Source organism: Strix aluco, chromosome 2, assembly GCF_031877795.1.
Source record: "Strix aluco isolate bStrAlu1 chromosome 2, bStrAlu1.hap1, whole genome shotgun sequence".
Taxonomy (NCBI): Eukaryota; Metazoa; Chordata; class Aves; order Strigiformes; family Strigidae; genus Strix; species Strix aluco.
The window spans coordinates 7,379,574-7,393,946 of NC_133932.1; the positions used below are offsets into that span (position 1 = coordinate 7,379,574).

The 14,373-nt window shown below is 40.1% G+C and overlaps 1 protein-coding gene across 2 annotated transcripts in view; it reads right to left on the reverse strand.

Annotated features, from left to right (window-relative positions):
• Positions 1-14,373, reverse strand: part of MAN1A2 (mannosidase alpha class 1A member 2) — a 149,021-nt gene that overhangs the window by 83,986 nt on the left and 50,662 nt on the right. For both annotated transcript variants that reach the window (XM_074809496.1, XM_074809502.1), the window contains exon 4: positions 60-178. In XM_074809496.1, the coding sequence (XP_074665597.1) occupies positions 60-178 (119 nt within the window). The remainder of the gene's footprint in view (positions 1-59; positions 179-14,373) is intronic.

The following is a 14,373-nucleotide window of genomic DNA, read 5'->3' on the forward strand; positions in this document are numbered from 1 at the left end:
TCTCCCCCAAGAGGAACACTGTGAAAAGTACTAGAGTAATTAGGGCAAGTTCTACTCACCACACTGAAATCAAGATTTTTGTCAATCCACTCTTGTCCTTCTCTGAATTCGTCGTGAAGTCCCATGATATAAAGAGTATCCAATGCATCTACTATGGTAGCACCCATTTGTGAGTTTCCTACATGCAAAAAGACGAATTTTTATTACAACTGATTATTTCATTACTTTTCTTAAAGATCATAAGCATGAGAAATTAACCCAAGCAGTAGCAAAGCAAAGTTACTACAAAGATGACAGGACAAACAATAATCAAAATGAGCAAGGAATTAGCAGCTAATAAGAGGATCACACTTCTCTTTCAAAGCGTCAGTCCTCTGGCATAGTTTGGCTTCTGGGGAGAAAAGCATAAAGATAGAAAAAAAACCCTTTTCATCTGCCTAACCTGAACATAAGTAACTGTACTTTGACACAAAGAGAAAGACTTTCAGCTTCAAAAAGCTATTAGGAATTCTAGGATAGAAGTCTTAAAAAAGCATATGCAAGATTAAGCAATCGGTACTTGCAGTGGTGCATTGTACTTCCCAACATTTACTACTGAAACGTTCAAGGTTTTGCAATTATGGAAGCTACCTAGTCACTGAAAGCATGGACTGATGAGCAGGGGTGCCCTGACTTGGTTTGACTGATAAAGTCCCAGCCTAAGATGTCACTGCCTGCAGGGACCCCCGCTATGAGCTGCTAATGGATTCCTCAATTGCCACTATTTAAAGTGGTGAATTTAAAGCCAAATAAAAATCAATGGTGCTTTACCCTAAAATGCCATTCACTTGAAACAGCAGCAATTTAGAGTTGATTGATGAGCGACTCATCGGTTTGTACAAGGGAGATGGGATGAAGAGGTGGTGAGCCATTGCCCACTTCAGCCTTGACCTCCTTAGGCCATCCCAACCTAAGCTGTTACCCTTAGTGGGCAGAGGTCTTTGTTTGAAAGCAAAAATTACCACAGGTTTATTTATTTTCATGGAGTGTATGAAACTTCCTATGCACTAAGAAAATAGCCGAATTTCACTGTTCATACCAGTATTCCATAAAACAGTACAATAACGATATGATTAGCAATTTAATGACAGTAGTCTCCTAACAAATTCAGACAATTTTTTTTTTTTTAATGTGCTTTTCATCCATAATGGAATCTCTACAGCAGTGTTCCTGCTTAGTTGTTTCCATTCATTCATTTCTGATTTTTACATGTTTAGAGATATTTTTTCCCCCTCAGGCATAACAATAACTGAATTAAGCCATCACCCCCACTGTATTTCTTTCAGACATCTAAATGACTGATACTTACATGCAAGCTTAACTCCATTTTCAGGGATTTCTTTCCCTGAATAATAAAAAATTAAACACAACAGTCTCTATAACAGAGTAATCACCAACTAATTTCTTCCAAAATAGCCGTGCATCTGTTTTAATTAATTTAAACTAGATATGGAAAGCCTAAAGTCAGTGGTGTTTGCTAAGAATATTCAAGCACGGATAGGGACACACTACCTTTCACAAGTTTAATTAAAAGACATATCCTTTGACAAATTGGCCACCAGGCATATCAATGTCTCAGGAAATGAATTCACCTCAGTGCCCAAGTACTGTAAGGTTTAACGCTGTCAGCCAAACGACAAATTCCATTGCTTGTACTGAAGTGGAGGTTGCTTTGAGCAGAGCTACAGCATGCACTAAACTTCGCAGCTTTTCATAAGCATAATGTGACAGTTATCTAATTTATCACTTCAAAAATATGCAAATCAGACCATGACACAAGGACTAACTTCAGTATTAGCTGACAAGGTATTTTTGACATAATGTTGGAATGTGTTATACTGCTATGGCACTCAAAGTAATTTCTGTTCCTTTATTTAAACCGCATTGATAAAAATCTTCAAATGCACAAGGTGTTTGAACAAATAGGGATACAGAGCCTTGGGAAATCTGAAAGCTCCTCTTGTAATCGTTTCAAAAAATAAAAACCTTCTAACTCAAACACAGTGATAACCACATCAGTAAGCTTTCATATTCTACAGCTATCATGAGGTGACAATACATCACACGAGGATGGATTGGTGTGTCCTTGTGTTGTGTGCCCCCCCCATCCACCCACCCCCGTCCCCCCCCCTTAAAAAAAGAGTTCAGACCACTCTACAATCATTCACAGTTTTCTAGATGTCAGAAGTGCATTCAAGTGTCCACAAAGGGGGACAATTAGGCACAAGAATATCTGCTTTCCAGCCCTCCAAAAAAATATCTTCAAAAATACAAATTTAAACAACCTTTTTCATGGAGTTCTTTGCACAGAACCATAAAAGAAGGGCCATGGAAATGCCCATGATTATTTTTGCCATCTCACAAATCCAATAGATGCATTCAGACAGAAATTGAGAGTGGAAAGACCAGAACTGCTGGAACAGAGCTCTCTACAGAACTGACCAAAAGTGTCCATGGTTTCCTAACACATCCCACAGTGATTGAACAATATGACTTCACCGAATACAGACAAGAAATTTGCTTTCATCCTCACAGTGTTAAAAGTGAGCCTTCAACCTCATGTATAGAAATCTCACCTAAAGCAATAGTCCCCAATAGGGATTGACCAACAACCTGCTTCACACAAAATCCTCCAGCGTTGTTTCCAGCCACAGAAATAAATGCAGTCCAATAGAGCAACACAGACTTCTTCAGCACTTTTTGCCCTTAAGAGTCAATTAAAGGCATAGGTTCATACTCCAAGCTTTTGACTTGGCCACACTCCAGAACTTTGTTCAAGCTCTCCCGCCTGCTGCCTTTCTGCCCCCTTCTCTCATCTTTTATGTCTGTCTTTCCTAGACCCACAAACACCCAACAAAACATTACTGAGCAAAGCCCTTTCTGCTCACACATGCCTCTTCCCTGAGCAGTAATGGGTGCCTGTTTCTGAGATGCAGATCAGTATGGTTATAGTTTCTAGACTCCATGGAGAGTTCAACTATTTCTTACCACGGCCTCCTAAAAACAGCATTTATATCTCAACTCATAATAAATTATTTGCTTTTCTTCTTTCTTAATCATAAGTAGACTATTTCAACCAAATTTAGTTTATTTTTCCTCTTCCTTAAACACACGATAACTAATCCTAACAGCACACCAGCACTTCTTCCTTGAGGAAGACTCAGAAGAACAATCTTTGTTTTTTAAACCTTTTTGGCTGAACACATTTCCAAAAGGTCAAGAAATGACAAGTCAGTATTTTGTAACGGATTGTCTACCCAGTCTTCTTCTTTTAGCCTCAGACAGCACAGAGCAAGGTAATCGCATCCTCCTGTGTACTGAGGGAGAAGAGTCCAAAACGCAGAGTTTGTACCCGAAGTCTTGTACCTACAAGAATAGAGGGCAGAGCTGGACATAAGGCAACACAGAGGACAATACACTTAACACCTTGGCTGTCCCGTGTTGCAGGACAGGTACAACTTAAAACTATTTGTGGGCTACATTAGGTTGGGTTAGAGAGCAAAAATCAATTGCTCTCAGCTTCTTTCTTGGAGGACGGTGTGGAGAGGACGTCATTTCACTGAATTCTTCTGTGTCTGATGAGGTCCACAACCTAACCAGAACAGGCAGTGATGTTGTCATAGCTGTCTTCCTTCATCTTAAAATGTACTGCACTACCAGCAAGGCATCAGTTGAAATCTAAAGCAGGAAGAAACAGCAAGTGTTCAAAGATCACTGGCCTGCATTAGCATCACACATGGTGCTATAGGGAAAACAGACTACAATGCATAGGCAGCAGTACTTCCCCCTCTTGGTGTTGATACAAATCATCCAGTTTAAAGTCACAAAGAGAAATCATTTTCCATTTGTAACAGAGTATGGGGTTTTTTCCTTCCCTAACCATGCCAAGATCCATAAATTTTGCCTTAAAGGACAAGAGGATGATCTTCCTGGACTTAAACTGCAGAAGGTGTCATTTGAAAAGTAATAAACTAACTCTAAACAATGAGATAATGGTTTAGAGGAGTATACACTGCTTACTACCACCTCAACCAGTCTGATCTATTATTGCCCTCGATACAGAGAGAGCAGATGTCTCATTGTGGTGAAAAAGGCTATAAAACAATTAAATTATAATAGAAAATAACACTTCTCATAGCTGAAGGCGCTCCTCCCAGGGTCTGCCTCTGTTCCATACAAAGGCTCAGTTGGTCATGTTACATAAGATAATAACTGATTCCAAAAGGGCTTAGTTTTACAAATGTCAGATTAGGAAGTTTCCTCTCCATATAATTATAGTTCCAGTTGATTGAGCTCCAAATTTAATGAAGTTTGCCTAATGAATGCAATGTTCATTCTTCTAAATAAAACAGAACATCCATCATGAACTAATGGAAGGAATTTAGCAGTGAAATAGCCGAACTATTAACAAAATCATGCACACTCTCATTAACTGAGAGTATTATTCCAAAAGACTGCAAAATAGTAAGTCAGATTTATATTTAGGTAGACGTCAGTTTCCTGGGATTAGACAAATAATTCCTTCACTTGATAGCACATAAATCTACAGTCTGAAATCTCTAGCAAATCATATGACTAAGTGTAAACAGCAGGGCCGTTAAAAGAAAAATGGTCTTTCAGTATGCCAAAGCGCTAGATGAAGAACTGGTTTATTTATATCATTTTAAAGTCTCACAAGAGACTATCAAAGTACAGGGAGACAGATCGTTGTCATGTGTTCCATGACAAAAGGAATATGAAGGAAATAAATAGTCCATTTTCATTATTCCATAATGATAAGTATAGAGAGTTAGAAAGTCTGATACCAGCTACAGGGTTGCTTAGTGTATTTATTATGCGGAAGCAGAAGAGACTATGGCAGTGAGGTACTAGAGAAAATATATGAACTAGCATAGATCAATTACAGTCAGAGAAGACTGAAAATTTGACAAACAAACACATTATGTAAATAAGGAACAAGATGGCAAATTAGAACTCTACACCAGCAAACTGAAGTCACACATTCCGAGTTGAAAAGTAATCATCAAATAGGTGCTTCACAGAAACTTTGATTATTTGACATGTCACCCACACTCACGCCCATTTTCAACAGGTATACACCACACACAGATTTCAGAACTTCTTCCAAAAAACACCTCCATGAGGGCTTTCATCAGCCCAAGTTGAGGGCTGAGCAGGTGTACTGGGCCTGGCTGGGATGGAGCTAATTGCCTCACAGCAGTCTGTATGAGGCTGTGCTTTGGATTTGTGACTAAAACAGTGTTGATGACACACAAGAATTTGGGCTATTGCTGAGCTGTGCTTTCACAGCATCAAGGCTTTATCTTTTTTCCCCCCCTCTGTCCCACCACAGTGAATAATCCAAGGTGGGTGGGCAAGAGCCTGGGAGGGGACACAGCCATGATAGCTGACCCAAACTGACCAAAAGGATACTCCATATCATATAACATCACACTCTGTGGTAAAAGCTGGAGGGAGGGGGTGTGTTTAGTCTGGCAGGTAGCCATTTCTCAGCTCCAGTCTGCTTGTCAGACGTGGCAAATGATTGTCTTTGCATTACTTCCGACCCCCCCCCCCTTTTTCTTCACTTATTAAACTACCTTTATCTCAACCCACAGGTTTTTCTTGCTTTCATTCTTCCTATTCTCTCCCCTGACTCGCTAAGGAGAGAATTTTCCTTCTTTCCCTTTCACCCTCTGTCTGTCTGTACTCGAACACTCCTGTGTTACAAGCGTGTTAGTGTCTTACAACACACAGCATCTATCCAGAGACCAGTTAGAGTAGTAACAAACCTGAAGGAAATAGTCTACTTAAATGGATCTCATTACCAAAACACATGCTACAAAGTCAAGGAAACCAGCTTAAGTGGAAAAAATACCATGAGGCCACTCTGCCTCTAAGGAAAGTCATATACAATAGGCCTAACAGGTGCATGTAACCATTTTTATTCCTCTACCTTATGCAGTGAGTGAAAACAAAGTATTTTATCATTAAGCAGAAGTGATAGCAGATGAAAGATCCAGAAGTGGGATGCTCATTAGTTTGTTTACAGTCAAGGCAGGATTTTAGTACTTCCTAAACCAGTGACAAAACCGCACAGGAATCTAACAGACTCTTGTTGTTTACAAGGACAGCTTGGGGATACCACCACCAGCTATGTTTAGAAGGAAGCTAAGGGAATTAGCAAGATTGCTTGAGTCAAAACAAGTAGCTGGGTACAGTAAAAGCATTGGGCTGTTACTGAAGACAACTGCCTCTATATTTCATACAAATACTCCATCAGACTGGAAATTGGCCAATGTGATGCCCATATATATAAGAAGGGTCAGAAAGATGATCCAGGAAATTACAGGCCTGTCAGCTTGACATCGGTGCCCGGGAAGCTGATGGAGCAGCTCATCCTGAGTACCATCGCACAACACGTTGTTGCAGGACAACCAGATGATCAGGCCCAGTCAGCATGGGTTTATGAAAGGCAGGTCCTGCTTGACAAACCTGATCTCCTTCTACGACAGGGTGACCTGCTTATTGGATGAGGGAAAGGCTGTGGATGTTGTCTACCTTGACTTTAGTAAGGCCTTTGACACTGTTTCGCACAGAATTCTCCTGCCAAAACTGGCTGCTCGTGGCTTGGATGGGCACACGCTTTGCTGGGTAAAATACTGGCTGGATGGCCGGGCCCAAAGAGTTGTGGTGAATGGAGTTAAATCCAGTTGGCGGCCGGTCACGAGTGGTGTCCCCAGGGCTCGGTTTTGGGGCCACTCCTGTTTAACATCTTTATTGATGATCTAGACGAGGGGATAGAGTGCACCCTCAGCAAGTTGGGTGGGAGTGTTGATCTGCTCGAGGGTAGGGAGGCTCTGCAGAGAGACCTGGACAGGCTGGAGCGATAGCCTCCATTAAGGCCAAATGCCAGGTGCTGCACTTGGGCCACAACAACCCCCAGCAGCGCTACAGGCTTGGGGAGGAGTGGCTGGAGAGCTGCCAGTCAGAGAGGGACCTAGGGGTGTTGACTGACAGCCGGCTGAACAGGAGCCAGTAGTGTGCCCAGGTGGCCCAGAGGGTCAATGGCCTCCTGGCTTGTATCAGAAATAGCATGGCCAGCAGGGACAGGGAAGGGATCTTACCCCTGGACTCGGCACTGGTGAGGCTGCGCCTCGATTACTGGGTTCAGTTTTGGGCCCCTCACTACAAAAAGGCCATTGAATGACTCGAGTGTGTCCAGAGAAGGGCAACGAAGCTGGTGCAGGGTCTGGAGCACAGGTCTGATGGGGAGCGGCTGAGGGAACTGGGGTTGTTTAGTCTGGAGAAGAGGAGGCTGAGGGGAGACCTCATCGCCCTCTACAACTCCCTGAAAGGAGGGTGCAGAGAGGGGGGATGAGTCTCTTGAACCAAGGAACAAGCGACAGGACAAGAGGGAATGGCCTCAAGCTGCACCAGGGAAGGTTTAGACTGGCTCTTAGGAAGTATTTCTTTCCAGAAGGGGTTGTTGGGCGTTGGAATGGGCTGCCCAGGGCAGTCGTGGAGTCCCCATCCCTGAAGGGGTTTAAGAGTCAGGCTGACATAGTGCTGACGGATCTGGTGGAGCTGATAATGGTCAGCGTGAGGTTAATGGTTGGACTAGATGATCTTCAAGGTCCCTTCCAACCAAGATGATTCTGTGAAATAGCAAGCATCTCTGTGTCAAGACATCCCTGCTATAGAAGTAAGCTTTTTTTATACTCTAGAAAGCCAACTTCTCTTCATAAGCATTAGAAAGCTGCAATTTGTAGTTAGTTACGTGTAGAGACTAAAGATCTGGATGTAAGGAAATGGCTTTCACTCTCAAAACAGCATAGGCAATGAGATGATCATACTGATGGACAGAATCTTAAGATACAAAGAGACCTCGTATGCCAGAAATAGTACTGGTCTCAGCCACTCATAGCCAGTTCTTGGGTTTTTTTCAGGGCCCTGGACAGTCATCCTTTACTGGAAGCAGAACCTACACCTACTGGAGCAGTACTCCTTGATTACTGGTGTGTTTAATTGAGGGTGGGGGAGGATCAATCTGCAGAAGGAATCTGAGAGGACCAAAGTCTTGAAGGACAATTTAACTTGATTCCTAAGTTAAATGTCTGCTCTGGCAGGCAACCTGAACTTCAGAGCAGTCCAGCACTACTGCCAGAGCAACCAGACAATTGGGGTGTACCCAAGCATAGGGCACATCCTGCCTATTCCATTGCAGGGATTCCAGAAACAAAATAGGGGATGTAAAGCCTCCTCAAGGAAGTATACCCTGGTAGTCTTTGAAGCTAAAAGATTAATTATTTTTCACATAAGCAGGTATTTTAATCTCTAGCAACAAAGCAAAAATGTTTCCTTGATAAACTCAGTCTGACATTAAATACAGCGTTATTACAGTCTTTAAAAAATAAATATTCTTGTTATTTATATTCCTGCCTGCCCAGCTTCAGAATGGCCGAAAAATGTAGACTTGGCAAGACTGTACTGATCTAGGGAAAGTATTGCAATTTCTACACAAAAAGATTCAAAAGAATTCAAGTTTTCAGACTCTAGCTACAGGATTGCTTAATGTGACAGACAATTACAGATGTGGTAGAAAAATATATAACATGAAAATTAAAAGCAAACAATTATCAGCCCTGTTTTCTGTATCTCTAATGAGACTCTGGTAATAAAGCTGTCACTACGGAAGGATACCACTTGTAAAATATCTTAATGACTCACAAGGAACAAGATAATGTTTAAGAAAACGAATTAAACTTTTGAACAACAGTTTAATTGCACTGTGAAACAAGTGCCTCAAAATTAGTCAATGAAACTATACATTTCATACAAAACTGCAACATATGATTTCAGCTAAGCCATAAAACGCAATGAATAAGCCTTTAAGTATCCATGAAGAAATCAATTGCCTTTAACATCTTAGACTAATTAAAAAAGCAGAACAAAAAAAAAACCTAAGCATGTTGATTGCTTAGTTCTGTTAAATTGCTGATAATAGGCAACGTGAAAATGAGTTCCTAATCTTTTATACCAGACAGTAAAGTATTTTAGCATATAAATAACATTAAATAATCAAATTGTAATGCTTTCCTTAATTTTAGAAACGAGGAAGTAATGGGAGTGAAGCGATGAAGTGTATGCTAGTCTTTGAATCTATTGAAAAGTGGACCTGCAGGTAGATGTTATTAATCAACAAAGTGCTGCTTGAATACCTATGTCCTTAAGACCTTAGACAAAGTTTTTAATTTGGAATTTATACTACAGTAAACCTTCCTCTTCTCTGCTCTTCACTTGATTGCTTCCCTTTGCTTTCCAACTAAATCCTACACAGCCCTTCAGTTTAATTCAAAACTCATACAAGCAAGAGTTGAATGCAGTCCCTCCAGTACAAAACCTGAACATCCTCAAAACTAAATTTGAAAAGGGCTTAACATATTAATACCAGACTGCTTTGATTTTCTGTGTTTCTTTGCAATTGTTCCTTTCATATTTTTTTGTTATTCTGTTTTTAAGCACAAACACAAAATTGAATTATGTAGACAGGAGGAGGACTATGTGCAGACCATAATTCAGATTAACGCTGGAACTATGATCTGAGTTAGTGGAAGGTTAAGACCTAGTGATAACTGAAAGGCTGCGATGTCAGGAAAGAAAGACTAGGATGAGCTTCAGAGTAGGAAAGGAAAGAGGGAGAGAAGATGGCATTAAATTGAGCACAAAGGAGGGGATAAAAGTGTATCGGAAGGGAGGCAAGAATAACAGTCAAGAAGTGAATGTTGATGGCAATCAGCTACACACACGAAAGCAGTCAACCGAAACTAACCAAAAATACAGATCCGGAACAACTCCATTTTGAGAAATTAGGAAGTGGAAGATTGAAGGGAAGAGTACCTATGAATGATGGCTCAGAAGTATGCATAACCTAAATACAGGCAGCAGTCAAACCCAGCAGTGAGCAGGGACAGATTCATATTTGACAGTAAATAAGAGAGCAAGATGTTATCTGGACTTGAGCATAATCGTGTGACCTGAGTTCAGAAATCTTACATAAGAAACAAGCTAAGTACTGATCTTCTAAGACAGTAAAGGTACAATTTCTTACAGGCAATTGTAAGCTAAATGACTGTCAGCTAGGCGGTAGGAAAAGCATCTTAAAACATGCACCTCTACCAGCCATCATGTCACATATGCTTTTCCATTTTTAGATAAAATCTTGTGCCACTTCCACATATCTTGGTCCAAACCACATTCTGAATTTTCTTTAAGACAGCTGAGAAGCTGATTTTCGTGTAGTAGCCATAAAACTTCATTAGAACGGGGCAAGACTTGGGTGAACAATATTAGTGCATTAGGCACAAGCACAGTACTACACTCACATGGTGGAGCTGTTCCTGAATTACAGCTGACAGTAAAGTGTACTTGCATCTGCCTCCCACTTTTTACATGTAATTGTTCCTACCATATTTAGTTTTAGAGCTCTGTATGCTAATCTTTATTTAGTTGTCATGCCTGTTTACTTGATATTTTAACATAGTCCAACACAGACTCTGTAAGTCTTAAATTAATTTCCTTATTACACCATCTGTTCTTAGTTCCAAATGATAGGGAACAAGTTTGAATTCAGGAATAGCGTTCCCACAACCTAAGTAATTCCCAAATCAAAACAAACAGAAGTCCAAAGATTGCCAACAGGAAACAAATATTTTTTTCTTCCTCAGAGCAAATCATCTGGTTTATAAGATAAAAACAGGAGAGGATGCTATTAGAGAGAATAAAAATTCTCAATTTGAGTCTAAGCCCTGAAATCCAATATGACTTAATTTCTTCATTACCATTTGATGTAGATGTTTACCTTACTATTCTATAAGGCAGGTTACACAAATGAGCCGTTTTTATTTAATTCCACTTTATGTCTGTGCATCTCTTTCTTTTTTTTAAAGGCAGAATTTTCAGTCTTCTGCATAATGCCATAGGATTTATACATCACCAGTTCAGAAACACGTAAAAAAGCCACTGAGAACAACTGACATAAATGTGTTGGTACATGAGCTAATACAAACTGGGTGAGAAGAACTCAATGGGAATACTATATTCTTAAAAAGAACAGAAGACAACAGCTACTCATGGTGAATTTTCCTGTTATGCATAGGCACACTTGTGACAGTTTGATGAAACAGCAATAACATTCAAAAAAATATTCTTAGCTAACCACAGTTGTCTTTATCTATGGCACCAATACTCTAAAACAGTTAAAAGGGAACGCACAGCCAGATTGCATCCTGCCTGCACACATTTGCAAGTTTTAGAGAACCACCATATTCTAAATAAACATGACATCTATTGCAGTGAAGCAAAATAGTGTTTACAAAACACTATTTACCCAATTAGCAGCATCGGAGGACAGCTTTAAATTAGGCGAACTAAGGAAAAGTCAGAAATTCTGTAAAGGGAAATCTTATCTTAGCATCAATGTCACAGTCTTCTTAAGAAGTGAACTTGCATATGGACAGATAATATATTCAGAAGATATGTGAAAACAAAGGCTCTTAAGAAAACTAACCTGCCACAGGATAAGAGAAGATTGTTCTCACACAGATGAATAATACTTTAAAGGATAGCAAACAGGATAAATGTAAACAACCAATTATTGTGAGGGGAAACCACCAGTGGGATTCCAGAGAGATGAATACTTGGGCACACGTATATTTTTAAATCAATCGTCGGATTTTTTAAATTGCCGGAGTTTTTAATCGCCGGATTTTTAAATCATCCAGAAATACTGTCTACAGTGGATGAGGCTTTTGAAAAGGAATGCTACTGCAGAAAAGCCACCCTATAGTGAGTTTCTAGACTCATTAAGGAGCCTAAAAGATGCAAAATACAATTAGGAAAGGATCAGTGAACCAAATAGAAAACAGAACAAAGTTTTAGTCTTCCTCTCAAAGAAAAAAAGAACTTGAAAAGATATAAAGAAAGGGGATAACAAGGTATAAGGTATGAAAAAAAATATGTATGAGAAATGACTTAATAGACCAAGACTCTCCATGTAAGACAGGCACACAACTGAGGGCATGTGCAGTTCCACAAACTCATGAATGGCAAAGAAGAGATGAATGGCAAAGAAGAGTGGGTTGTTTTTTTCCGATACCAAAACTAGTCACCTAAGACAGACAGGACGCTTCAAAACTAAAAACTTTTCTACACAATATGGAATCAAACTATGGAACCACTCCTAATGGAATGTGGTGGGTGCTCTTAAGTTTGCACGGACTCAAAAGCAGATTGGACAAAATCACAGAAAAATAAACTAAAAGTGATTAAATAAAGCTTGCTGCCTCTGACCACAGAAGCACTAATGCTGCACAAGCTTTTGCAAGCCTGGAGAGTGCTCTTAGAAATGCTCACTTACTACAGGATTTTCCTGCTCTTACATTTCTTCCCTAGGTACCTGCCATGAGCAAGTTTTGGAGGATGAGTAATGATCACGTTTGATTTTTCGTCCCATCTGAAGGAACCCTTCCTGCGTTATCAGAACACTGCTCTAATTCCAAATTTGGCCAGCAACTCTTGAGAGTTATGCTCTTTCTTTAAATCTTATCTTTGCAAAATTTCTGTTACGGGCCAAAAAAATGCACATTCAATGTACACATAATATTCAACATTGTCAGTGTAGTCACTCATTACTGATTTTGCAGAGGACACAGCTCCACAGACCTGTCCTAAGGCCAGTTTCATTTACGTTAAAATTGAATAGAACCTGAAATACAGAGATCAGGCTGAAATTTGCACCATGAAAGTACCTCTCTTTACAAGTGTAAATGGATTTTCTTTCCCCTTTCATGTGCCGCAGAAAAAGGCAACAATGGGTAGATTACAAAATAAAAACTACTGCTCACCAAATAGGGTTTTTCTCCCCATCAGAACAAGTGAAGAACATATTTGTTTACATATATATCTCTCATCCCTTCTTTGTTTTCATTTATCCTCCACACAGACTCAGAGGCTGAAAACATGCACAGAAAAAGGAGGTTAAGCAGAAGTTTCTCCTGCTTGTCTCTTCATTAGGGTTTTACAATGAGAAGACACCAGAAGTTTTTAGCCATATCTTCAAAAGGTCATCCCTCAGTTTTTACTTTTCCTTAGCTTCTTCCCAGGAAAAGGGTGTCTCCATAATGTTTATAAATTTGCAGGGTATTTGGCAGCTAAAAAGAAAACCACAAAGAAAAACAAAAGTTGTGGGTGTTGCCCTTGATACTTGATTATGTGAACTTCAAAAGTAAATGACAACTAATCAGATGACAACAGATGATAGTGTCAGAGCAGCTCAGACAGCCCAATAACTGTTACAATGACAGATGACAAAAATGTCTAATAAACTAATGAATATTTCCCAGGGTAATTTAAAAAAAAAAAATCTGTTAAAGCATTTTCTTGTAGTGCTTACAAGAAATATTCCACCTCTTGTTTTCTAGACCACAAACTGGACAAAGAAATTACTCTCCCAAGCTATATCATACTTGACAAAGGTACAGGAAAAACAGACTCCTTTGGCCTGACTCAGCTCCTTGTCACAACAGCCTCATGTCCTTGCAGTCTGACAAATGCATTTTCTCTGCAGGGCTTGGGAGCATTGTTGCTTCTGCTCTCCGGTACAGCAGAGAAATGCACTGTCAGATCTCCATTGCTTAGCAACACAGAAATCTGTGGCAAGAGCTTCCCACGCTGCAGCAGTGGGCAGTTGGCAGCTGGCTCAGCAACTTTCTCCCAGGTCATGAGGGCTTATCAGCAGCTCTGGTAGCAAAAGGCTGAGATGGGGCTGTGCAGCAAGCCAGGCAACAGGACACACTCAACAAGGTGGTAGAAACCAAGTAGTCCGCTGGCAAGTTAAAAAAAAAAAAAAAAAAAAAATCAGCTTACTAGTTGACCCAACTGAATTCTTGAGTTGTTCCCTTGGACACATCTTGCTCGTTAACCAACACACACCTTAAAATGTCATTTTTTCCCGTATGTATGAAGCAGCAGCACATTACATTGATGACACTGAATGTGCCAGACAAAAATCCCTCATAAAAGAGAGAACAGCTTTATTTGGTCATGTGTTAGGGAAGAGATATGGCACTGCATTGCAGCCTTGAGGCTCTACTAGGTAACACAAATGCAAACACAATGTGACTTCATTGACAATTTTCTCTTCCTCCCAGAACACATTATCCCAAGACAGAGCTGGCAGACATCTCAGATTAAATTAGCCATTTGCATGGCATGTGAGTTGAGAGAACAGGAGAGGCATGAAAGCACTATAGATGTATGAGACAGTTCTAGTGT